This window comes from Melanotaenia boesemani, chromosome 15 (genome assembly GCF_017639745.1).
Source record: "Melanotaenia boesemani isolate fMelBoe1 chromosome 15, fMelBoe1.pri, whole genome shotgun sequence".
Lineage (NCBI taxonomy): Eukaryota > Metazoa > Chordata > Actinopteri > Atheriniformes > Melanotaeniidae > Melanotaenia > Melanotaenia boesemani.
Genome location: NC_055696.1, coordinates 30,404,487 through 30,431,441, shown reverse-complemented (window position 1 = coordinate 30,431,441; position 26,955 = coordinate 30,404,487). Strand labels below are relative to the sequence as shown.

Here is a 26,955-nt window from a genome sequence, read left to right as displayed (position 1 = left end):
TATGTCTGTTTGCTGGAAGAGAAAGGAATAAGATTTTTTAGATTTTATTGATCTGTTCTGGAAATCCTCATATAAATATTTCTGGTAGCTAAAATATATCCAGGCTGTGTGAGACAGGTGGTGCTGCTTAGTGTTGGTTTCTCCTCAGTGGTTTCTTCAAGAATTCATCAGAGTACAAGCAGGATGTTGAAATGGGAAATATATGCACAGCAAATACTGATCATTATTATTCCCAGTTTTCACCAACCTGAGGATGGAACTGAAAGCACACATCTATCAGACTCATAATCTCAATAACTTAAAATAATAAAGAGAAGATGTGGTTTTTATTCTGCAAACCTAAATCACGATGACATCATCAGTGAGACAAAGAAATCAGATCAAAAGCAGAGAGCAGAAAATTACAATTTCTGCATCATTTCTCTTGATTCTTTAGTAATTTCTTGACTTTCATCTACCACCACCGTGTAGATTACAGAATTCCTGGTGATGGCTTTTACAGTTTGTGTTCACTGGGTGGAAGCAGAGGATCAACTTTGGTATCAGCTTCACCTGTTCAACAACTTTTAACATAGATATCTAATCAGCCAATCAGATGGCAGCATGTAAACACGTGCTGAAGTTCAAAGTGAGCATCAGAATGAGGAAGAAAGGGGATTTACATGATTTTGAATGCAGTGAGCAGCAGTTGTCTAGACCAGGATGTCTTGTTGGTGTCAGAGGTCAGAGGAGAATGGGCAGACTGGTTGGAGATGATAGAAAGGCAACAGGGAGCACTGGTTTCAACCAAGGTCTGCAGAGTAGCATCTCTGAACACACAATCTTGGCCCACTTTGGTCCCCTTAGTACCAACGTGGCCTGGTTTAACCACCACAGTCTACCTGAGTATTGTTGCTGACCATGTCCATCCCTTTATGACCACAGTGGAGCATCTTCTGATGCTACTTCCAGCAGGATAATGCACCATGTCACAAAGCTCAGATCATCTCCAGCTCCTTTCTAGAACATGAGGATGAGTTCACTGGACTCCAACGGCCTCTAAAGCCACCAGATCTCAGTCCAGTAGAGCAGCTTTGGGATGTGGTGGAACGGGAGATTCTCATCATGGATGCAGCCGACAAACCTGCAGCAACTGTGTGATGCTGTCATGTTAATATGGAGAAAACCTCTGAGGAAGGTTTCCACCGCCTGCTTCCATCTATCACGCCAAGGATTAAAGAGGAGATCCAATTCGGTACTGGAAGCTGGTCCTGATGAAAAGGGATGCAGTGAACGCTGACTGGATATGGATTGTACTGTACTGGAGGATTTCCAGCTTGCCCGAATGAAAGAAAATAACTGAATAGTTAAAAACAGTTCCTCAAAGAAAGCGTGAAGGTTTCATTGTTTCTCCTTCAGTCAGAATATCATTAAAGCATCAATAGTTCTGGAGGAACCTCAGTGTGGAAAGGACAAGAGAGCAGGTCTAAACTGGAAACTGTGATCCCTCAGACGGACTTACGTCCAGAACCATCATCACCCAGACCTTGATGAGTCTGATGGAGGGACGGATCCTCCCCAGAACCCGGAAACATTTGTTTCCCACTTTTCTGTATGAAGACATGAATCTAACAGAAATCATTAGTTTTTTAGAGGTTAGAGGATTTCCAATGAAAGTCTGAACCACATAATGACCTTCCATGTGTTTGGAGAGTTGAACTAAAACTCAAACATGAACATGAAGGTGGTAGAAAGAAAAGAGTTTAGAGTTCATGATCAGCTATCCAGAAAGTACTGAGACATTCCGGATGAAAGTGAATTTTTTAAAGTAAATTATGTTAAACAACAGCAACTTCCATCCCAGACATCTGCATCATAATGACTGGATTTAGTAGAAACTGCAGTAACTGGTTTCCATCAGTTTACTGGTGCCTCCCAGTTCTAGGCTGAACCTGAAAAAATGTCATCTGCTGAATCTGTGCAGAAAGTTAAAAACGTGACTTCAGCCGGATGCAAACAGATCCGATTTCCACTTCTGTGTTTGTTCTGCTCAAAGTATAGATAAAGTCTGCAGGAGGGGAGGGGGGGGGGGGCATAAAGTTAATATTTAGTGTCGGCCGTGAAATGGATCGCTAATGTGTCAGAGAGAGTGATAGAGAACAGGCACCGTGAGCAATCACTGAGGCAGGAGTCTCACTGGTACTTGACCTGATCAGACAAGAAGCTTCTAGATTTAATCATCATCTTTATCACCATCATCATCATCAGTGTGGTCAGTCATGTCGGTTCTTCCTGAGTGGCTGAAAATGTTGCAGCAGGTCTGGAGGTGGAAGGGTTTCATCATCCTCGTCTGCAGCCCGTTCGTCCTGCTGCCGCTCGCAGTCAGCACCAAGGTAGGACCAGGCACCACAACACTGACCTGGTTAACTGTGTACTAGTTAACCAGACACTCACCTGTCTGGTTTTATCAAATGATAAAAAAATGTAATCAGATTAATCACCATTGCCTGAAATTTGCCCTGTTAACTGTGGAACGTTATCGTGTCTAAATAAGGGCTTCAGCAGATATGTGTTACTTAGCCAGGCTATTAAGATTACTTCTATATTATTATTTACTGGTGGATTTAACTTAGTTTAATATTAAGTAACAAGTTAAAGCTTGGCTAATTCATGTTTAAGTCAGAGAGCTGGAGTTGGACTGTGTTACATTATGAGTTGTTCCTCTTACGATGCTCACAGTGTGGAACATAATCCGAACTTTCTGACCTTTGGGGGAAAAAAACCTTCAGAAAAATCATCATAGTGAAATAAAGTTTAGAAATAAGGCAAAAAACACACTGACATGAAGTGAAAAGGAAAAGCAAGTTTTACAGTAAGCTGAGTTTAACGCGGTATTTATTCAATAATTAATTTAATATTGAGTCTTTTACTAGTCTGATCTTGAACTTCACACATCCTCACACTACAGACATCAGTGTTTTATCTGCTGATCTTTTTCATTGATAAACGACCTCCAGCAGCAGTTTGGTTGTTCAGCAGCTGCTTGTTTGCACAGCAGGTTTTATTCACAACTTCCTGTCACTGATTGACAAACACAGTCCAGACTGTTGTTGAAAGGGTCAAAAGTTACTGAGAAGTTATTTCTGAGGGGGAAAAAACAAACAAACAGCTTCCCTCCTGTCAAAAGTCTGCATTTTTTTAACTTTTGCCAAAGGTTTGGACACACTTTCCCATTGAATGTATGCATATGTCCTGCAGTCCATCTCAAAGAAATCATTATTCTGTTTTCATTATCTCACTCTTTCCATTAATGAATCAATACATTACAATGAGTAGAGATAATAATCAAGAAAATAAAACTGTTTTTTTTTTTTGTGCAAGTGTCTCAGATTTTGTTCCTGAAAACCTTCAACTTTTCCCAGAAATCCACACTTCCTGGATTCATCCTCCCAGCAGGAGAGTGTAACTCTGTACAGACGTCTTTGTTTCCACACAGCTTTCAGCTCAGCAGCCTCGCAGTCGCCTTCATGGACCTCATCATCATCATATACTCCACCAGCAGCAGTGCACGTTTGCACCTAAAACTGTTGTGATCTGAGACGTCATTGTGTCTGCAGAAAAGATGCAGTCAAGAAAAAGAAAGTTTTTTCATTCTAAGGTTTTGCGTATTATGATGAAAATAATCTAGTTCTCATCAGGTCCTGAAATGATGTAAATCCAACACCAGATGATCAACGTGATGGATTAGATGGGATCATTATTCACTGAACAGTCAGAATCAGGGTGAAAAGTTACAGTCATGGTTTTCTGGGTGGTGTTTTCTGGAGGAATTCTGCTCCACTCTTCTTTCCAGCTTCTCAGATCATTCAGGTTTGCAGGATCTTAAGGTCCCACCACAGCATCTTAGTCAGGATGAGGTCTGGACTCTGACTGGACCACATTGAGACCTCCTTCCCCTCCAGCCTGTCTGGTTCCTGCATCAGGTGGAGAAACTGAACCAGAACCCAGCTGCAGGTCCAGATGTTGTCAGACTCTGTCTTTAATGACGTCCACCTGAGCACAGATAGCGGAAACATTTCAGTCCTGGTACTGCTAGGTCTCAGTGCTGCATTTGACACGGTCGACCAGAACATCTTACTAGACCAGCTGGAAAACTGTGTAGGACTTTCTGGCACAGCAATTAATTGGTTTGAGTCCTATTTAAAAGACAGGAACTACTTTGTGTCTATAGGTAACTTTAAATCTGAGCAAACCAAAATAACATGTGGAGTTCCCCAAGGCTCCATCCTGGGGCCACTGCTGTTCAACATCTACATGCTGCCACTTGCTCTCATTATGAAAAACAACTAAATATGTTATCACAGTTATACTGATGACACACAAATCTACATACATCTCACCAGGAGACTACAGTCCGATCCAAACTCTGATCAACTGCATCACTCAAATTAAAGACTGGATGTGTCAGAACGTCCTTTAGTTAAATGAAGACAAAACTGAAATAATAGTTTTTGGAGCCAAAGAAGAAAGATTAAAAGTCAGTTCTCAGCTTCAAACAGCTAAATTCAAAACTAACAACCAAGCCAGAAATCTGGGAGTAGTCCTAAACTCAGACCTGGGAGTAGTCCTGGACTCAGACCTGGATTTTAGTAGTTATATTAAGACAGTTGTGAAGTCGGCCTGTTATCACTTAAACAATATATAGAGGATTAAAGGACTGATGACTAAAACTGGTCCATGCATTTATCTTTAGTAGACTGGACTGCTGTAATGCTGTCCTCACAGGTCTCCCTAAAAAGGCCATCAGACAGCTGCAGGTAGTCCAGAACGCTGCTGCTCCAGTCCTCACTAAGACCAGGAAAATAGATCCTAGAACTCCAGTCCTCACTAAGACCAGGAAAGTAGATCTTAGAACTCCATCCCTCACTAAGACCAGGAAAGCAGATCCTAGAACTCCAGTCCTCACTAAGACCAGGAAAAGACCAGAATAGGTCCTAGAACTCCAGTCCAGGAAAATAGATCCTAGAACTCCAGTCCTCAGATCTTTACACTGGCTTCCTCTCTGACAAAGAACTAACTTCAAAATCCTACTGTTAGTTTACAAAAACCTGCATGGTTTAGGACCAAAATCCATTCAGGATCTTCTGGTTTGTTATGAACCAACCAGATCCCTCAGGTCATCAGGGTCAGGTCTGCTTTCTGTTCCAGAGTCAGAATTAAACATGGAGAGGCAGCATTCAGCTTTTATGCTCCTCACATGTGGAACAAACTCCCAGAAAACTGCAGGTCTGATGACTCAGCAACTTTACATCAGGGTTAAAAACTTTTCTATTTGCTGCCTTTTATCAGAACAGCTGTTAATTCCCCACACTGGAACTTTATTTCTGGCTTTTTATCTGTTTTATTTAGCTTTTTTCTTTTTTTTTTTATTTAATTTCTTTTATTTCTTTTAAAGTTTGTTTTAAAGCACTTGTTATTTCTTCCTTCATCCTGCTGTGATGCTTTTAATGTTTTATCTGAAGCACTTTGAACCGTCTTCTACATTGAAAGTGCTGTATAAATAAACTATAAAAAAAAGCCTTAGCTAGCTAGTTCCAGTAGACCTTAAATTCTATCATTCAGATGTTTTGACAGAGGGCACAATTTACAATTACAGTTGTGTACAATTTTTGTATTTCTTGTTTTATTTGTCTGAATGTTTTTTTAGTGTAGCAGCACATCTTTTGTTTATATGCAAAAAATAAATAAATAAATAAATAACTATTTTCAGCTTAACTAAAAATGCTGCAAATGTTCAAATATCTTCTCTCGCTGGACGGACGCTTCAACTCCACAAGTTTTTTTCTAAGACAGGAAGTTGACATTCTGACATGTTTTCAAAGAAATGTTTTGATTTCATTTTCAGACATAATATTCCTGTAAATAATGTGCTCGCTGCATCTGCAGACTGCAGGGGCGTTGCTTGTTGGTTCAGCTGCTGTGCGCAGTGCATCATGGGTAACATAGTGTGAAGTAGGTGTAACATTGGGTAAATGTAGGCAGACTGTTGCAGGAGCTCACATAATCTGAACTGGTTCACAATCAAGTTCTTTATTTGCAAATACGTTCGGTTCAGTTCAACGTTAACAGAAAAACAAACGTGTTCTGTTCATGCACAACACCGTCCCTCCACCAACGCGCTGACTGTTGTCTTAACATGGTCTGGTCTGTCCAACATTGTTACAGAGGTCTGCTGGTTTGTTCAGATGCAGCTTTGCCAGCCTCAGTTGTGCTGCCATGTTGTTTTTCTCCTGCAATCTTCCAAACAAGCCATACTGGTTCAATCTTTTTCCAACTGGACTGTCAGGAACTTTGACATTTAACCTGCTAACTGAGGCCTGCAGAGTTTGAGATGGTCTGAACGTGCTGGGACATCCACTCCTGGAGCACATCCAGGTTTCATTAACATTTTTTGCTGCTTACACGCTTCTCTTAAATACAGTACATCCACTAATAATATTAATTATTTAACAGCACAGAAAACTTACAGCAAGTTAAAGGAAAGATTTCAAAGACAAAAGAAATGTGCTGTAGACCCTCATGTCTCAGATTTATGGACATGAACACGACTGCAGGGGTTTGGTCACGCCGGTCTGTAACTGATGGAGATGGGACACATCCATCCTTCCAACTAACAGCATGAGGCTGCATCAACACTTCTCCCATTTTCTGCACAAACAGATGTTGTTTGTGCAGATGTTGTCATAGATCTATCCAAGTCAGTGTGACGCTGCTGCAGCAACAACATGAACTCCAGTCCCGTTTAGAGGTGCAAGTACTTTACTGGAGTCCTCTGCTGTGTGAGGGTTGCAGCTGCAGGTTATAGGCTGAGAGAAGAAGAAATGCTTTGAATCACTTAAACACTGGAGATTCTTATTTATTTATTTTTTTATTCTCTTAATGAAAGAGTTTGAAAGTTCAACCAACCTTCAGAGTTGCCTATGAAACTGGTTATAAAGTTAATGAAGGCCTGTTAATAGCTAATTCAGCTATATTTAACTTAACTCAATTTAAGATAATTATATTCTCAGAATATTCTCATAACAATTCTCAGAATCACGTAAGTTAACAGAATTAACTGAGGTCTTGATAAAATGTATTTCCAGCTGGTTTTCTCTCCCCTGCTCTGCCAGAGAAACATGACACGCTTGTTTATGTCCTTGTTTGGGACATTGTTCACTGATTTAGACATTTAAAAACAAAATAAAAAAAAAAGTAATCCTTGGTCTAATGAATAAAGTACAGGCAGAGCACTATTAACTAGTAAGTTAATAATATAAATACTGATGATTACCATTAGATAATGAAAATGGAAGAGTCCAGATTTCCTACTTTTGAGGTGCAGTGAATGCAGCTCCAATAGCAAAATTAGCACAAATTCGGCCTTGATTTGTGGTGTTGACTAAATGTGAGAATACCTGCTGGAACTCAATCACATGACCACCACATGTGGCCCACAAGGAAACTACTATAAGTTCTGGTTCCCATATCAGGTCTATTTTCTGGCCTCTAATATGCTCTCCATGATCCACATCCAGACCACTAACTGACATCCAGTCCACTTCTGGCCCACACAACACTTGCCTGAGCCACATGTGCCAGAAGTGGCCCGGATTCGGCCCAAACACGTCTGCTATCTGAGGCTTGATGTAGAGTTGGATAGAGATGGAACTGAGGGCCAGATAATTCTACTCTGATCCTCTCAAAGCATACTATGTATATTATTTTCAACAGCAGAAATATATAAATATATAGAATTTATATACAGATATGTTTTTATTTATCTGTTTTTAGTGATAGCATTTTGAAGCTCTGTTAATAAAACCAGCAAGTTGTTTCTGGTCATAATCCAGGCTGGAGGATTAGTTCACAGAAACAAGAGATCACTCAAATTCATTTTAACTTTGGACTAAATTTGGTTGTAAATTCACCTAACGAACTTTTTCATTTTGGAATTAAGCTTTCTGTTCTGTGTGTAGGAGGCCGCCTGTGCTTATGTCATAGCCATCATGGCAGTGTACTGGTGCACCGAGGTGTTGCCGCTGGCGGTGACGGCACTGCTACCCACCATCCTGTTCCCCGTGCTGGGCATCATGGAGTCTAAAGACGTAAGACTAGACACACAGAAACACACTGTTATGCTGAAAAATGCTGACGGCGTCTAACCTCTGCAACATAAACTGTTGCTCAGGTGTGCATGCAGTACCTGAAGGACACCAACATGCTGTTTGTGGGGGGGCTGATGGTGGCCGTGGCCGTGGAGCACTGGAACCTCCACAAACGCATCGCACTCAGAGTGCTGCTGCTGGTGGGAGTCCGGCCCGCCCTGTGAGTGTGAAAAAACAAAATGTTATTTTTTTGGCTGATTATTAACCCTTAAAACACTGCAAGATCACTTCTACCAGCGTTTCAGGAACAATAGTGTGTTGCTCTGTGGGGTAAACTGTGATGGATAGCTACCCTTTAGCTGATCTACGGAAGTTTTCCAGGCATTTCTATCCCATCCAGGACGTTTACAATCCAGCCACTAAATGTAGTGTTTATTCAGAGACTCTATCTGGTAAATCCACAATGATCCATGATAACAGCATTATTTATCACATTTCTTCATATAAAGATCACTATCACTACTATATTGCTAAGAGACCTCTATTTAGACCTGGACATGATGATGAAGCCACTTCCTGTCAAGCTTTCCACCAATCAGAGAGCTTAGATTGACCGTAATGTCCAATCAGGAGCAGCCAAAGCTCAACCAGTGAACAGAAAGTTCTATGTGTGTCTGAAAAGAAGAAAAATAATGTTCCTCTATGGCTGGAATAAAGCCAAGAAGACGTTTCTGATGCACGGTTGCGCCACAAAGCAGCTGAGTTGGTTTAGGGAGGATAGCAGGTAAATAGTAGCAGGAATAACTGGAAATGAGGAGAAAGTAGAAATATGGAAATAGTTTCTGTTGTGTGTTTGTTTCAAAGTCAATATTTTTTTCTCTTGAAAGCCAAGATTTGAGAGAATGATGTGCAGATAAGAAAAGGTTTGGTCACTGTTGATCTATGTGTTATTTCTACAAAGTTCTGTTAGTAATAAAATTAGCTTTCTACTTCTGGTCGGCCTTAATAATGCTATATCTATTGATAGATTCATTTTACATCATTTTACCTCACAATCTGACAGCTGCTACACATTGGTTTATACTGGGATTAAAAGCTTTAGCTGCTACAGACTGGTTTATACTGGGATTAAAAGATCCAGCTGCTACAGACTGGTTTATACTGGGATTAAAAGATCCAGCTGCTACAGACTGGTTTATACTGGGATTAAAAGATCCAGCTGCTACAGACTGGTTTATACTGGGATTGAAAGCTTCTACACACTGGTTTATATCAGCCATTCAGACCAAAAACAGCAAAATAATGACTTGGAGTTTTAAGGGTTAATGGTCTTTATTGTGATCAGACTGAAGTCGTCTCTTCCATCATCAGGCTGATGCTGGGCTTCATGGGAGTGACGGCATTCCTGTCCATGTGGATCAGTAACACAGCCACCACTGCCATGATGGTCCCCATCGTCCAGGCGGTCCTGGACCAGCTCCATGGCAACGTAGACCCTCCAGCCTCCTCCAAGAGCCAGAGCAGGACTGCAAGTCTACACCAGGAACCCTGGGAGCAAACCATCAGCATCCAGTCAGTCACTCCTCAAAAAGTTCTGGAGAAAGGTACGATGAACCGAATCGGAGCCCAGTTTGACCATTAAATCACAGAGACATTGTTATTCTATAAAATCCCAGTGATGAAACAGAATTACTGAACAGGATGCTTGAGAATAATTTAAAGTCTTTCTGTTAACATAGCAGCTAGCAACTAAATCAGCAGTTCTGTATGCTTAAGTCAGACCAACGGTGGTCTTTCCAGCCGCTTTTCCCTTCGAATTATCAATCAATTCCGAAGCAAATTCATGTAATGTTGCTTTCAGGAAAATGTGCTTAATACTTGTTTCTCTTTAAGATTGCTACATACGCCACAAGAACATTTGTTCTATTTCTCGAGGTGACAATAACGAAATGGAGTCATTTCGTTATTACAGCTTGTTCTTAACATATCACCTCGGGGAAGTTTTTCCTCGTGTGGTGTCGGACAACTGTTGTGTTATTGGTCAGAAATGAAAAGAACTGTGAGAGATTCAGGTTGAATGAATATTTCAGGAAGAGCTGGTTGAAGAGTGAAGGAAGTATGAAATCCTCGTCCCATTGTGGGTGGAGCTTGTCGTGAAGAAACAGCTAAAAAATATACGAGAATGGAGAAATTTCTTTGTTCTCGTGGAGTAAGTACCGGCCTTTACTGTAGGAAATCTACTGTTTCTATCAACATTTCCCAGTGTGCCACTTAAAAATACACATTTGTGTAGAAGTGTGAAATTCATATGATGTAATGTTGTCCAATGACCAGCAGGGGAAGGCTCCTTGGGTTGTCAGGATACCTCAACTTCATGCTAAATTTATTCAATAGTGTCATGTTTATTTTGTAAATGATGTTTATGTTTTGAGTCAAGTAGAGAGTAGAGCAGCCTTTCCCTATCTGGGGGTCTCCCCAGATCATTTCAGGGGATTGTCAGATCATTTTAAAAAATGTAGCTCACATTTATCAAATAATTTCAGGATTTTATTAAGGCTGTCAAAATTAATATGTTAATGCAAATAGATTTATCTGTGGAACTAACACGTTCATTTTATCTAACTTATTATCACATAAAGTTATTACTCATGCTATTTTTTAAAAATCCAAATTTTGCTGTGAGAGCAGCTAATTACAAGCATGTAAGTGTTTTGTTACAGCTGTGAACCGAATCCATAAAAAAACGTTTTATCCTCCTTAGAGCAGTGGTAGGGACCCTTGACCCTCGTCCTGCTACTTTTAAATGTTTCCCTGCTCCAATACACCTGATTTAATGCAATGACTGTGCACCTGATGACCTGTTGGATCCAGTTGATTTGAATCAGGTGTGTTGGAGCAGGAAACACTGAAAACTTGCAGGACTGTGGCCTTTCAGGAGTAGAGTTCCCCACCACTGATTTAGAAGATGACTGCAGGATGATCCATTAGATATATAGAGGGTGGGCAGAAGTCATGGTTTACACAAACACCAACACATATTATCTTGGGGGCTGTGGCTCAAAATCCCTGGGAACTACTGGTTGGCAGATCGATCCAAATATCAAAAATACTGATACCATCGTTCGCATTGATATTGATCAATATCAGTGTGATAACAGAAATTTTAATGTAAGGCTTGAAAACTATCAAAACCTACATAAATAATAAGCTTCTCCCATGGAGATAATGCCAAATCCAGATTTATATGGTCTGAGGACCAACTTTGTTGTTCATGTATTAAATTAAATGCATTAATTAATTAAATAATCTGATACTTGTCTTTTGCCCTCTGGTGGACACAGTAATAATGCACTACAATAATTCTGACTTATCACGTGGTAATAAACAGTCAATATACAAAAATGCTTTTGTTGTTGTTGTTGTTGTTGTGGCTGTTTGTTTTGTTAAACGACTTGAGATTAAAGAAATAAGACTTTTCTACACATTTTTTCTTGGGTCAAGCTTTAAAGGGTAAAGTATTAAAAATGCTAAGTTATAACTGCCTTTGTTTTTATTTAGATTATGAAGCATCTGCAGATGTCTTTGATTTATTTATTTTCATTTATTTATTTTTTTCTTACATATTATTAAATTATTTAAATTATTTAGGAAAAAGTTTAACCTCCTGAGAGGTTTTGGGTTTTGGAAAAACAAACAAATAGAAATGCATGATTACACACATTTTATGATTATACATATTTTACTATATATGATGTAGATATAAATATCATATTGAATTGAAAAGCAAAGTCTCGTGTGACACCACCAAATGGCAGTGTAAGCATTCAACAGGTTCCCATTTCAGCTAAATATGTGACGTCTTTGTACGAGGGTGTTACGACTTAGGAGGTTAATTTGTATTAATTTTGTTTATCAGTTGGTCTCTTATTAAGAAGTGATGTGTGGTTTACTACAGCCTGATGAAACTTTACACAATAACAAAGCAGCTATAATGATGCTTATCACATTAATGTTCACATAAACTGATTTGGTATTGGAAAATATCGGTATAGGCAGATATCCATTTTTCAGATTTTGGAATTGGATCAGAAACTCAACAATAGAGATTGGTGAATCTGTAATTTACAGTCTGAGAATCAAAATATGCTGAAATGCTACAAGATTGGGTGTTTATTTAACATCTACAATCATATACAAAGCAATAAATCTTCCGTAATTCCAGCAGCTTCTAGATGGCTTTCTAACACAAAGAAACTTCATGAGAATGAGAATTTTTTCAGTGATACTGATTTTGGTCAACGCCAGAGGACTTTCGAGATGATGGTTTTAGTTGTCCAGTCTAGTGACAGTGAAATCATTTAATTTTTTTCTGTTGCGTGATGATGAAACATGAGCATCAAGCTGGGGGTCTGTTTTCCAGGTGCGAACAGAGCAACCCAACCACAAGATGACTTGGAGAAAATCAGCAGTCCAGAAGCAAACTTGTATCCTGACCAGGAAGTGATATCCGAGGATCCAGTGGACAAACAGGAAATTGTAAAACCAACTTCACAAGACAAACCGGCATCAGACCACAGCAGCAGAGGTGGTCCAGGTAGGTTAAGGAGCCTAATTATGGTGGGAATCTAAGGATATAAACGGGGTATGTGTGTGTTTGCCCCATTTAATGTATGCAGAGGGGTTAGCCAAAGAAGTAGGATGTATTGTTGGTGGTACATAATTGAGCTTTTGATGTTTGCAGATGATTAAGTGGTTTTCTCTCCTTAAAGACGCATTACGTAACTTTACAACCCTAAAAATTGGGTTCCGGACTCATTTGATGGCATACTCACATCTGTTATATGATCTCTGGAGCCGTTGCTGCCCAGCAGCATCCCCGGGCTGAGAAACTATGGAACTTTTTTATCCATGACACAGCATGACATGGCAGCCGAGTTTTGCTTTATGCACCACATTACATGCTAGCAAACAGATATAAACACACCAGCCGTTTTGAACACGCACTGTAGCTGATTCAGCAAAGAAACACAAGAAGACATAATTGAAGGAAGAGAGGAAAAGCAAGGGAAGGACAGAGCAAGAGACAAGAATCAAGATGAGACTTTCTTTTACTGGCTGAAGAGATCTCACAGTGCAGGTCGGATAAAGATGGACGCTGGAATATTCGTCGATAGGAGGCGCATCACTGAGAAAATCTGCTGAAGTTCTGCAGTACGACTTTAAAGTGCTGGACTTTATCAGTAATTGAGGGTTTCCTCTTGATACAGTTTAGAGTTTGATATGATTTATAATGCAAAGAAAAGTAATATTCCGATTATAAGAATTATGGAGGAAAATGAATGTACAGACAGCATTTTCTACTCTATGCATGAGCTAATATGCTGATATGTAGGTTTAGTACAAGTTCTGCACCAATGAAAATTGCATTCTTTAAAGCTTATTGTAGCCAACTGCCCATTTGTAGGGGCACTTCAGAAGGAGCCGTTTATAGAAACTGGATGAAGTTGCCAAGATGGTACAACTAGTCAAACGTTTGTTAAAGTTGATTTACCCACTTATAATGGTGCATTGCACCAACTCATATAGAGATGTAAATACATGTTAGTGGTCTCTGCAGACAGCTGAATTTCATCATTGATGGATTCTAAGTTTCACTAATAAATTGTTTTTTCATCACATGCACATATAAAAGGACGTGAAATGCATCCGAGCCTGTGCACATCCATCTACTACCACTAAATAAACAAGTAATAAACTAAAAAGATATCCATCCATCCATCAATCTTTTGCCGCTTATCCGGAGTCGGGTCGTGGGGGCAGCTGCCTAAGTAGGGAAACCCAGACATCCCTCTCCCCGGCCACATTCACAAGCTCATCTGGGGGGATCCTGAGGCATTCCCAGGCCAGCCACAAGATGTAGTCCGTCCAGCGAGTCCTGGGTCTTCCCTGGGGGCCTCTTTCCGGTGGGATGTGCCTGGAACACCTCACCAGGAGGCATCCTGACCAGATGCCCAAGACACCTCATCTGGCTCCTCTCAATGCGGAGGACCAGCAACTCTACTCTGAGCCCCTACCGGATCACCAAGCTTCTCACCCTATCTCTAAGGGAGAGCCCGGCCACCCTGCAGAGAAAACTGATTTCGGCCGCTTGTATTTGTGATCCTCTTCTTTCGGTCACTACCCACAGTTTGTGACCATAGTTGAGGGAAGGAACGTAGATCGACTGGTTAATCAAGAGCTTTGCCTTTTGGCTCAGCTCCCTCTTCACCACGACAGACCAATGCTGAGTCTGCATCACTGCAGATGCCGCACCGATTCTTTACTTGTGAACAAGACCCCGAGAAACGTGAACTCCTCCACTTGGGGCAGGACCCTATTGCAAACCCGGAGAGCGCACTCCACCCTTTTCCTGCTCAGGACCATGGCCTTGGATTTGGAGGTGCTGATTCTCATCCCAGCCACTTCACACACGTCTGCGAATCGCTCCAGTGAGAGCTGAAGATCACGGCCCGATGAAGCCAACAAAACCACATCATCTGCAAAGAGCAGAGACCCAATCCTAAGGGCCACCAAAACGGATCCCCTCAACACCTCAGCTGCACCTAGAAATTCTGTCCATAAAAGTTATGAACAGAATCGGTGACAAAGGGCAGCCTTGGCGGACTCCAACCCTCACTGGAAACGATCCTGATATACTGCCAGCCATGCAGACCAAGCTCTGACACTGGTCGCACAGGGACTGGACACTTCATACAAGGGGATCCGGCACTCCATACTCCCGGAGTACCCCCCCACAGAAGTCCCTGGAGGACATGGTCGAACGCCTTCTCCAAGTCCACAAAGCATATGTAGACGGGTTCAGCGAGCTCCCATGCCCCCTCCAAGACCCTGAAGAGAGTGTAGAGCTGGTCCACTGTTCCACGACTGGGACAAAAACCACACTGCTCCTCCTCAATGAGGTACGACTATCCGACGGACCCTCCTCTCCAGCACCCCTGAATAGACCTTACCAGGGAGGCTGAGGAGTGTGAACCCCCTGTAGTTGGAGCACACCTTTTCTGAAGATGGAGACCACCACCCCAGTCTGCCAGTACAGGGGAACTGTCCCCGATGTCCATGCGATGCTGCAGAGGCGTGTCAGCCTAGACAGCCCTACAGCATCCAGGGCCTTAAAGAACCCAAGGCGGAGCTCATCCACCACCGGGGCCCTGCCACCGAGGAGCTTTTTAACCACCTCAGCGACCTCAGCCCCAGAAATGGGAGAGCCAACACCAGGGTCCCCAGACTCTGCTTCCTCATCGGAAGACGTGTTGGTGAGATTGAGAAAGTCTTCGAAGTATTCAGCTTGACGGCAGATATAATAAATATAATAAACCACAGTGCAATGACTGTGCAGAGATTTGCTGCTATGCACAGATTGACAAAATGTATATACAATATATACAATATTTACAAAGTACAAGTAGTGCAAGTTAAGGTGACATAAGTAAATGACAGTGTTTTCCAGCAGAGGGTAGGACACTGGCCAGGGTCACTACAGGGTAGAGCTCCCAGTTCTGCCAGCCTGAGGGAAGAAGCTCCTCCTGAGCCTCTCTGTGTTCACCTTATTAAACTATTATGTATGATATTATCGCAAATTGCAGTGACGTAACACATTTAACATCCAATAGATGAGACAAAAGCACCTGATAAAAGCAGAAACAGGAATCTGACTGTCAGAACACCGAGAAAAATGGACGAAAAAAATAAATGGGAAAAAAGACAAACAAGAACCGGTGATGAAACATTGTAGGTGGACCGTCCAGAAAGAGGAGCGTATGGTTATTAGAAGTAAATGTCAACAAATGAGAGAAGAATAGAAACTCATTCATCCTCCAAATTCTGACGAGTCGGTGTAACACCTATTGGAGATGCTAACACTGTGTAATTCCTTATTGATCCTGGAGGGAAACTCTCCCCTTTGTTGCTTTGCTGTGGGAAGATCCATGTTCCATGTCAACTGTCCAACACATCTCAAAAAATGCTAAAAGAATCTAGTCGTACTCTTGTAAACAGTGATTCACAGTCTTTGTTTCAAGAGTCTTTTCCAAATCTTTTTATAGCCCTCTGATGTAAGCCCAGCATTAGTGAGCCTTAAGGCCCACTAAAGGCTGGACACAGAAGACGGATCCGCAGGCAGACGGACAGGTTCGTCCGTCTTCTGCGTCGGTTTTGTGCGTAATTTGGTCCATTTGCAGGGAGCGTAGCTATCTGATATTTGACAGAGAAAACGGAGCAATACCAGCAGAAACCGTGGAGGCAGTGCTGAGCAGAAAAGCTGACATGCGACCAGCAAAAGAAACAAACCAGAGAAGAAGAGGCTCAGGAAGGGAACAAAAAAAGCAGAAGAAGAATGAGGACGAGGATTACAACTATAAAAATTGCATGAGCTTTTGAAAAAAGAATTTGTGAGTGTTTTAGGGTGTGTTGGGATGTTGGAAACAACTGCATAGCGGTCCATTACCGCCGTCAAACAGTGTTTAAAACTGAAGTCGGCTTGCAGGAATGAACTCTGAACTCAGCACTGTCATTAGTGGAGGAATTTACTTAACAACCATGGCAAAAAAAAAAGATGCATAGAAGTATGAGGACAGTGATGTATGACAACGTTTGAAATGGATGTCGCTATTAAGATATGTAAGGGAGCATAAATGGGCCTTTAGGCACCGGCCGGAGCACAGCCACTCCAACACACCATTGTTAGGATGACGAGGGTCTCTCATGATCCTGTTCACTCATGACCATGTCCTGCAGGGTGGGGAGGGTTGTACCCATGGTACGCTCTGCTGACCTCTGCAGGGCCCTCTGGTCCCAACCAGTACTGTTCCCGTACCACTGGGTGATCCTACCAGTCAGAACTCTCTCCACCACTCCAATGTAGAACATCCTCATGATTCTCAGAGAGACTCTGAACTTCCTCAGTTCTCTGAGGTGGAAAAGGTGCTGCCTTTGACATCCTCGCCTTTGTGTAAATTAGTTAAAATATTCTTTACTCTTTCTGATTTTCTATGGACCTACAGGTGTCTTTAAAAAAGTAATTAGGTTAAAATAAAGAAATTGTTTTTTTAGCCATGGTATCCTCCTCCAGCTGCCTCAATAAGCAATTATTAAGTAAATTTTAAATACAGCAAAAATAAAGAAATCTCCTAGACATTAGTAAAAGACTATGTTCGCACTGAAGGGTTAATTCAGTATTACATAAGAACATGAAGAGAGGGTCAGATTTGAAAATCAGATTTGTGCTGTTCAGACTGTTTTAAAAAGAACAGATATGGGTCACATGTGGGCCAAAATGTTGAATTTGAGTCATTTTGCCTGCAGTGTGAATGGAGCCAGTCTAGGATTGGACTTCTGTTTCTCCAGATGGTACCATTATTGTTACATTGTTATTGTGATTAAATTAGATGATAACTTCCTGGTCATATTTATGGGACTGATAACAAGTAGCAATGTGAAAAATCCAAGTAATTTTTTTTTTTTTTAATTTTCAGTACTTTCAAATTTTGAGGTGATATTTTATGGATTTTGATGGACAAAATAGGTTATTTGTAGTTTTGAGCTTCTAACTTTGTGGTCAGTGCTCATCACCATGGAAACCATTGTTGGTCAAATGGAGCCAGAGGAGCTAAGTGACGAGGAAGAGGAGAAGAAGAGGATGAGTAAAGGCCTTCTGCTGTGTGTGTGCTATGCTGCCAGCATCGGAGGCATCGCCACTCTGACGGGAACCGGACCAAACCTGGTGCTGATTGGACAGATGAGCCAGTACGATCCAATACGCAAACACAAATTACAAATGTCCTGTTTGTCCAAACACTCACACTGCCTGACATTAAGAAACTTCCTGTCTGGTTCACCTTTGCAGGCTCTTTCCTCAGAACGGAGATGTGATCAACTTTGCATCATGGTTTGCATTTGCCTTCCCTACGATGGTCCTGATGCTGACGCTGGCCTGGTTCTGGCTGCAGTTCCTCTACATCGGCTGCAAGTCAGTCCTTTCTACAGAACGCCAACAGAATACTTGACATGGCTTCGACCCTTCTCTATGTGAATCCACTGGTTTGATATTCTTAGCCTTGTTTTCTGTTTTTATTTGCTGCAGCCTGCGGAGGACGTGGGGTTGTGGGACGGTCCAGTCAGAGAAGGAAAAGGCAGCGTACAAAGTGATCAAGAAGGAGCATGGCCATCTGGGACCCATGAGTTACGGGGAAGTCAGCGTCCTGGCACTCTTCATCCTTATGGTGGCACTTTGGTTTACTCGAGATCCTCGTTTCATGGATGGCTGGGCAACCAAAGTCTTCAACGCCAAGGCCGAGTGAGTACCAGCAACTTGTGTTAAAGTGTTCAGCCATGTGATGACTTCTGGTTTTGATTTATCCTCAGATTTACTCAGGGTCTCAACTGTCTCATGGTGTCAACAAGTCCTTGTCTTGGACTAAATGGTACCAAAACATAATGTTAAGTTCCAGAACAAATTGTCCTGTTATTGTTTTTTTTTTTTTTACTAAATTTAGTTAATTAAAACACTAAGATACAATTAAAGCAACTCTGAACCACTATGACACCTCCAGCCCATGCAGACAGCCAGTAAATAGACTGATATTAAATCCTATCAGAGCAGCTCTGAAGACGGTGCAATGCCCACAACAAAATATTTCATAGCATAAAGGACAAAGCACCAAAAATCACAGTAATACACCAGATCATCTCCAGCTGCTTTCTAGAACATGACAATGAGTTCACTGGACTCCAACAGCCTCCACAGCCACCAAATCTCAGTCCAGCAGAGCAGCTTTGGGATGTGGTGGATGAGATTCTCATCATGGATGCAGCTGACAAACCTGCAGCAACTGTGTGATGTCAATATGGAGAAAAACCTCTGAGGAAGATTTCCAAGACGTTGAATATATGACATCAAGAATTAAGGCCTAGGTCCAAGCCAGTACTAGAAGGTTGTCCTGATAAAGGGGACTCATGGAGAACTATGTTCAGCCATTTGAAATTCAGGCCTCTTATGATGGAGCAGGTTTACCATTTCTAATTGTTAAAATGTCTAAAACCCGACTGAAGATTTTAAACACTGAACCATCTGAACTTTTATGGATTTAGCTGTGATCTCTCGAATCTCACAAAATTATCTCAGTGGTTCAATTCAACTTCTGTCTGAAGTGAGACTTTAACAGAAACACCGACTGGAATATTCTGTCACATTCCTCACCTCTGGTCCTGGATTTAATGCAGAGTGGAAAAAGTTTGAGTTCAGAGGAATAAATCAACCCAAACAGCTGTTTAACTCAGGACTGGCCTCAGGGATAGACCCTCGAACAAACACACAAAACGTGTTCTGGGTGCAAATGACTGACTTTGACCTGCAGTGCTAGACTGTATGACATCAGGTCATTTTCATCAGCTAGAACCAGTTCAGTTACAGGTCTCATTGTGGCTTCTCTAAACTGGGAAATGTTTGTTCCAAAGTTTAGGGCAACTCAGAATGAACAGACTGACTTCCCTGTACAGACCCAAACGTAGACCTGAACTGACCTCCAGTCCTGGCTCTGCCTCCTCACCTCTCACCTGCTTTTCCATTCATGAAGTCTCAGCCAGGTCACATGACCTGCACAGACGTCATCATTGATTAGTTTTTGCTCCTGGTTGTCAGGTTTTCATCAGGAAGCTGAGAATTAAAGTTTCTTTCTGAGAAAATGTTCAGGTGATAAACACAAACAGGAGGAGGTTGGTGGTTCAGCTGCAGCCTGGAAAAACTGGGAAGGGCTAAAGCTCCTGATTTTTAATGCGTTTAAACTTCAAAGCACAGCAGTTAATTTATAATGTACCTTTAAAAATAGTAGCAAGGATGGCCAAAGTGCTGCAAGATAAAAACAAAATATAAACTAAATAAGTCTTAGAATCAGTTTGTCTCAGATTGTTGAACCTTTGTCTGTCTTTTCATCCTCTGCCTCTCTGAAATGCCCCTTTTATACCCAGTCATTTTACTGACGTGTTGCCAGTTAACCTGATTAATTGTTAATGCTCCTCCAGGTGTTTCTGGTTTGTACCAGTTACTTTTCCAGTCTTTTGTTGCTCCTGTTCCAACTTTTTACAGACGTGTTGCTGCCATCAGATTCACTATCAGCTCATATTTTCCATGCATCTGATTCATTCATGTTTATCTTTTACTGGGGATAAAATATGAGTGCTGGAATAAGTGGCCAGGGAGAGGTAAAGTCTGGGCCTCCGACCTCAGATAAGGACCAGGAAATGGATGGATGGATGGGTGGATATTTGGAAATCAGTGAATTCTCTTTTCTCTTTTCTCTGACATTTTACGTCAGCATCCCAACTTTTTTAGAATTCGGGTTGTCAAAAAGGAATGTCGATTTAATTTGAAAGCAAAATGAAAGCCAAATTCAGAATGTGATTCATTTGTCCTCATGGTTTTCTCAGGTTGTTGCAGTGGGTCTTGCTGGTACCATTAGTTCTGAACAGCTTGACTTCAGTCTACCTCGTTTAAATTGAAAAAATACATTTGTCATTCACCTCCTGATGCCAATAAGGTGGTCAAGGAGAGGCAGCAATGAGTTTCAAAGGGAAGTAAACTCAGCAGTCATCTGTATAAGTGCCAAATATTGTACCAGCAGGTACAAGGAGAATAAAAATGGTCCATGAATGGAACCTTGTGGTATCCCACCAGGGAAGGGCAGCAGAGGTGGAGATAAAATCATCAATGTTAACAGACTAGAGCAGCATCTTCAGTTATCCAGACATTGGACTTAAAAATGTAGCTGTCGGTTTACCAATCGATCCACAGACAACCCTCACCTATGGTCATAAGCAGTTGGTATAAAGATAAAGGAGATTCCTTTAAAAGGCAGCTGGGCTCAAGCTTAGGGATGTGTTGAGGACTGGAGAGAGATAGTGAACATCTTTCTTTGAACTGTTGCGAAGAAGTCTTTCCTTTTAATTTTTTCTTTGATTATTTTTTTATTTCTGTCAGAGTTTAAAGGAAACAATCCAGTCCTAAATATCACCAAACAGAAGTCTGAATGAAACTGGAATCTCTTAACCTCTTAATACACTAACAGGCTGAAGGCAGCATCAGCTGCTCGGCACGTTGAAAGATGCAACACGTGTTGACCTGGATTTGAAGGGTGGGGCTGGTGGGGGTCAGCTTGTGCAAGCAGATCATTTGTACAAACTGAAAGTTTCCTGATTACACAAGCTGATGTTGGAACATCCTGCTCAGCTGATGGAGCAAACACTGAATGAACCAAATGAAAATAAAATGTTTTTATAATTCTCAGTTGAATATGTGGTTTTCAGAACCAAGAGTTTCAGATTTGTCTTCATATCTATTCTTCATATTTATTCTAAGTTTTCTGCCATTGTACAACCGCTAAGCACCAAAGTTGCAAAAGTGCAGTAAACAGTGTAACTGAATGATAGGGCTAGGTGTCACTACTAATTTCCTAAATCAAATCAATATTGGTTTATTGAAAATTAAAGACATTCACAGATAACTAATTTTATAAAACCCTGAGCCTATTTAAGTGACCATCTAAACAGGGAGTTATCAGATTGCTGTAATAATTTGATATCATGCGTAATGTGGGAATCCATGGGCTGTGAGAGCCCACAGTCTTGGTGCTAGCTGCTAATGCAGAAACCCACAGTCTTATCATAGTGGCTAATGTAGGAAACTACAGTCTTAGCATTAGCTGCTAACATGAGAGCCCATAGTCTTGGTGTTAGCTGCTAATGTGAGAACCCACAGTCTTAGCGTAGCAGCTAATGTGGGAAACCACGGTCTTAGCATTAGCTGCTAACGTGAGAGCCCACAGTCTTGGTGCTAGCTGCTAATGTAAGAACCCATGATCTTAGTGTTAGCTGCTAAGGTGGTAACCCACAGTCTTACCATTAGCTGCTAATGTGGGGGTTCATAGTCTTAGCCTTAGATGCTAATGTGGGAGCCTGCGGTCTTAGTGCTAGCTGCCAATGTGAGAGTCCACAATCTTAGTGTTAGCTACTAATGTGAGAGCCTGCAGTCTTAGAGCTAGCTGCTAATGTGAAAGGTGATAAGCTACTAAATAGTTTACAGGTGAATGCAATCCAATGGTGAATGAAAACATCTGAAAATGTGACAGAGAAGCTGATTTTGGACGGAAGTGACACAGGCAGCCTTTCAAGTATTGTGACATCTCATAAGAGTCCCAGTAATGACCTGAAGTCAGAGTGGGATGGTATGAAAGCCATGACAGGTGAAGTTAAAAATCTTGGTTTAATCTCTAATAATGGTTTTGACTCAAATTCGGGACAAATGTTTATTTAATGATGAACATGATTTCATTAAATGGTAAATGGACTTGTACTTATATAGTGCTTTTCCAGTCAGTTTGACCACTCAAAGCACTTTACACTACTTATCACATTCACCCATTCACACACACACATTCCAAAAAAAAAACAAAGGACATGGCCATCGACTTCAGAAGAATGTCTCCCTCATCCTTTCCAGTCACTATTCAGGGCTCACACGTAGAAACGTAGAGCAAAAAAAGACCTACAAAGGCTTTATTTTCTTCGCAGACTACACACTTTTTATGTAGACGACACGGTCACTGACACTTACTTAGTCTGTTATCGGCTGGTATGGAAACCTCATGGTGCAGAACAGAAACCGACTAGAAGATAACTGGCTCACAGCAGCTCTGTCAGATATTTATCACAGAGCAACCAGTCCTGGCTCTGATCACCAGCTATCAGAAGAACTTCTTCTTCTTCCTTCGGAGCTAAATGTTCCACAGGGTCAGAAGCAGTCGCTTTAAACTCCTTTATTTCTGGTGCAATAAGAGGGCCCTGAGACGTTTAACGTACCTGCACTGACTAGAACCACTCCTATAGATCTTGCAACATTGTTGATTGTTGATTTTATAGTCTTGGTTTGCTTGACTGTCCCTTGTACGTTGTACTGCGCTGCAAACCTTGTTTCACTGAAGGGACAGTGAAGGAACTGAACTGAACCTGTTTCCTTTACTTGTCCTGAACTGAACTGAAAACTTTTTTTCCCCCACATTAATGGAGATTATCTAAAGGTAAAAAAAAGGAAAAAAGAAGTCCTACAGATTCAGGGAAGTGGGTTTGGAAATGATCCAATACAGTTTAAGTCTCTGATTGTTCACAAACACATGATGAAATCCTCATTCATGAGCTGAGCGACCAGCATTGCATCATTTGACCTCAAATTCAGGTCACTGATATCCGAATGATCAGAAAGTTCACCCGTATGCTTTTTCTGCACGTGGACTTTTCAGCTGGTAAAAGATGTGGTTGTATGGAGGATTGTCTCAGTTTTTTTTTAATTCAAATTTATTAAACATTTCCAGAATAATATACATAAGATAGGATATATATATATATATATATATACACACACATATATATATATATATACATATATATATATATATATATATCCCTTTAGACACACCGTAGTAAAAATGGTGACTGCTGCCATGTATGTGGAGCAAGCGGCAACCTTCAGCAGTAAAATGTGAAGCCTATGTGGAAGTGCAAAAATTTGCAGTTTACCCCTCATCTGTTTGGGGCTGACTCCAAAACAGAGTTAATCACCATAGACGCCCATGTTAAAAAGGCCACCTTCACAGTGGAAAAAACATGTTTTTTCTATCTCATATGTTTAGATGTTATTTAATCTTGAAATGCGGCATAATTAGGGGCGTGTCCTTTTGATTGGAAAGAAGAGAGAGTGCAGCACAACCACGGTTTTTAGCCAGCTAACAGTGCACCTTAGCTTTAGCCCACCTTCCTCCGTTAGCTGCTTAGCTACTGTTAACGCCAGGTTAGCTCGGTGAGCTCTTACAGGCAGTACAGAGTTTGATTAGTGTCAATCATCCACCCCTACCTTCGCAATCCCCCTCTCAGCTCCACTTCTTTGCCCATTTTTGGATTTTCCGGGAATGACGACACACGTGACGCTACCAAGATGGCAATGGTGGGAACACCCAACGAGCTTCAATTCAGCTCTTCAAAAACCTACGGGTGACACCACGCAGGCTCTGTCCATCTTTTATATACAGTCTATGATGTGGAGTCACGGCAAACAGACATAAATGGTTCATGCTAAGAGAATAAAAACATAACAATTATTAAGTTAAGTGAATAGATACCAATAGAAACACAGTTTTAAATTATATAATAAATTTTAATCTTTGGTTTTGTTGCATGCAGCACCTTTAAAGCAAGGCAGGTTTATTCTTTCATCATTTCATGTACAAGACAAAGGGCTTTGCATAAAACAATGAGAGAATAGGAATATTAAAATGAACTAAAAAGAATAAAGGAAACTAGAAACTAAGATAGAAGCAGTAGAAGCTAAACTAAAAAAGGGCTTGTGTGGTAACAATCTGTTGGGTCATTTATTTAATTTATTAAAATTTCCTCTGTTTTTCTGTTCTGTTTTCTTTAATAATATCTGTAAATAAACTTAAGAAACTAAACTAAACATGCTTTATTATTAAATATGTCAATAAACAGTTATTGTTGGGCCAGCTGCGACCTGCAGGACCTGATGATTTTCTAACTCTGTGTGAGGAGTCTTACTTCCAACTCAGCATTTAATAACATTAAACTTACAACTGCTATAAATTATAAAGTATTAAAAATATAAAGGTAATTATTAGTTTATCTGCGTGTCCACCACCAAGAAAACAAGAATTAAAAGTTATAGCATCTATGTGACGTCTGAGAGGACAGAGAAGAATCTGATAAACCTGTCGGCCATTTAGACAGGAAGAATGAAAAAAAAAAAAAAAAAAAAGCAAAAAAACAAAGATGCAATAATCAATAAATTTACTGTCAATTGCAGGAAGTAGTTTTAGTTTCACCGAACATGCCAGCATGTGAGGCTTTGGTTTCAGGTGTAACACCTAGCATATAGCAGGCCGCAAGCTAGCAGCTTATGTTTCAGATTGTGATTATTCGTAATTGATCCACAGCTTTCCCGTGAATTATCAGATTTAAAATTTTAATCATTTAACAGACCTAATAATCCTCAATTTTGTGAATTTTTTTTTTAATGTTTACTAAAATCAGCCCATTACAGACCTGTGCATGAAGTACTATTAGTAATATTAAAACTCTGAAGTTTGTGAAGACACACACTTCTGCCATGAACAACCAAAATGACGGTCAGATTGAGCAGAAAGATTTGCCCAGATGGACAAAAATGTCCTTAATCCTTAATGTTCCAGATAACAAGTTCCAATCATTTAGTTTAATCATAATTAATATTTTACTTATGTATTTCCTCTGTTAACAGAGTTCATACTGACGTTTACAGAGTGTCATTGAACATATGAATCAAAGTGAAGGATGCAAACAACTTTACCTGCAGGGACAAATTACATAACCCGGATTTCATTTGCTTGTGTCGATGCTGAGCAGTGGGCGTGGCCTGAGGTCATTTCTGTGTCTGCAGGTTCGTCACCGACGCCACCGTCTCGCTGTTTGTTGCTGTTTTGTTGTTCGTTCTTCCATCTGAGCCTCCGCGATACCTCTGCTTCTGGAGGAACTCCGACACAGGTAACACACACACACAGCAGAAGCACAGTGTGGGTCCATCTGACATCTGAATTACAGTTGGTCTTAAAATCCAATCAGAGAGCCAGGTGTCGCGAGGCCCCGCCCCTCCTCTTCTCACCTGGCAGGTGACCCAGAAAAAAATGCCCTGGAACATCGTGCTGCTGCTAGGAGGAGGCTTCGCTCTGGCCAAAGGCAGTGAGGTGAGAATTCAGATTAACATTAGCCTGCACGTTTTCAGAACATTTAAAAGTTGTCGTTTTAGGAACGTTTTAAATAAATTCAGAAATAAAAAGAGAAAATGCAGATTTTAATTTGTTTGAGTCAGAAACAGACATTTTAAGAACTGACAACATTTTTGGAAGTTTGGGAAACTTGTGAAGAACTTTAAATATTATAAAGCAAAAAAATATATATATTAAATTCACTATTACAGCGCCTGATTGGTGACAGAAAATCCCCAATTCCTAAAGTTTGGAAGTGTAAAATGTAAATAAAACCAGGATCTAAAGATTTATAAATTCCATCAGCTCATATTTTATTCCCAGTAGAAGATAAACATCACATCAGAGGATGAAACTCAGACATTTTAGCATCTGATGGAAAATATAAGCTGACTGTAAAAAGTTGGAACAGGAGCAACAAAAGGCTGGAAAAGTAACTAGTACAAAACAGAAACACCTGAAGGAGCATTTGACAACTAACCAGGTTAACCGGCAACAGGTCAGTAACATGATTGGGTATAAAAGGAGCATTTCAGAGAGGCAGAGTCTCTCAGATGGAAAAATGGACAGAAGTTCATCAATCTGAGACAAACTGGCTCTAAAACTGTGGAACAATTTTCAGAAACATGTTCCTCGGACTTTGAAGATCCACCATCTACAGTGTAAAATATCATCAGAAGATTCAGATAAACTGGAGGAATCTCTGTGTGCATGGGACAGGGCTGAATTCTGGTGATCTTCTGCGTTAAAACCATGATTCTATACTGGAAACCACTGCATGGGAATAAAAATGCATTGATGAGATTTACACATCACTGAATTCTGTTTTTATTTACATTTTACACAGGGTCACAACTTTTTGGGAAATGTATATGGAAATAAAGTGGGTTTTTTTCAGCTCCCTTCCTGCAGAGAAGACATTGCCTCATTTTTCATCCAGTTAAAGATGCAAACCATAACTCAGCTGTGCCTGT

General features: G+C 40.8%; 1 protein-coding gene and 1 long non-coding RNA gene across 2 annotated transcripts in view; one reads left to right on the top strand and one right to left on the bottom strand.

Moving 5' to 3' along the window:
- The first annotated feature begins 2,111 nt into the window (after positions 1-2,111).
- The window catches only part of slc13a5a (solute carrier family 13 member 5a), a 26,287-nt gene continuing 1,443 nt past the window's right edge, over positions 2,112-26,955 (top strand). The window contains exons 1-10 of the mRNA XM_042009153.1: positions 2,112-2,372; positions 7,998-8,126; positions 8,210-8,346; positions 9,498-9,730; positions 12,547-12,720; positions 17,744-17,927; positions 18,028-18,150; positions 18,265-18,477; positions 25,657-25,760; positions 25,839-25,960. Of these exons, the coding sequence (XP_041865087.1) occupies positions 2,259-2,372; positions 7,998-8,126; positions 8,210-8,346; positions 9,498-9,730; positions 12,547-12,720; positions 17,744-17,927; positions 18,028-18,150; positions 18,265-18,477; positions 25,657-25,760; positions 25,839-25,960 (1,533 nt within the window). The 5' untranslated portion in view covers positions 2,112-2,258. The remainder of the gene's footprint in view (positions 2,373-7,997; positions 8,127-8,209; positions 8,347-9,497; positions 9,731-12,546; positions 12,721-17,743; positions 17,928-18,027; positions 18,151-18,264; positions 18,478-25,656; positions 25,761-25,838; positions 25,961-26,955) is intronic.
- LOC121654855 overlaps positions 26,746-26,955 on the bottom strand; it is a 14,373-nt gene continuing 14,163 nt past the window's right edge. Inside the window, exon 3 of the long non-coding RNA XR_006013030.1 lies at positions 26,746-26,755. This is a non-coding gene — a long non-coding RNA (uncharacterized LOC121654855). The remainder of the gene's footprint in view (positions 26,756-26,955) is intronic.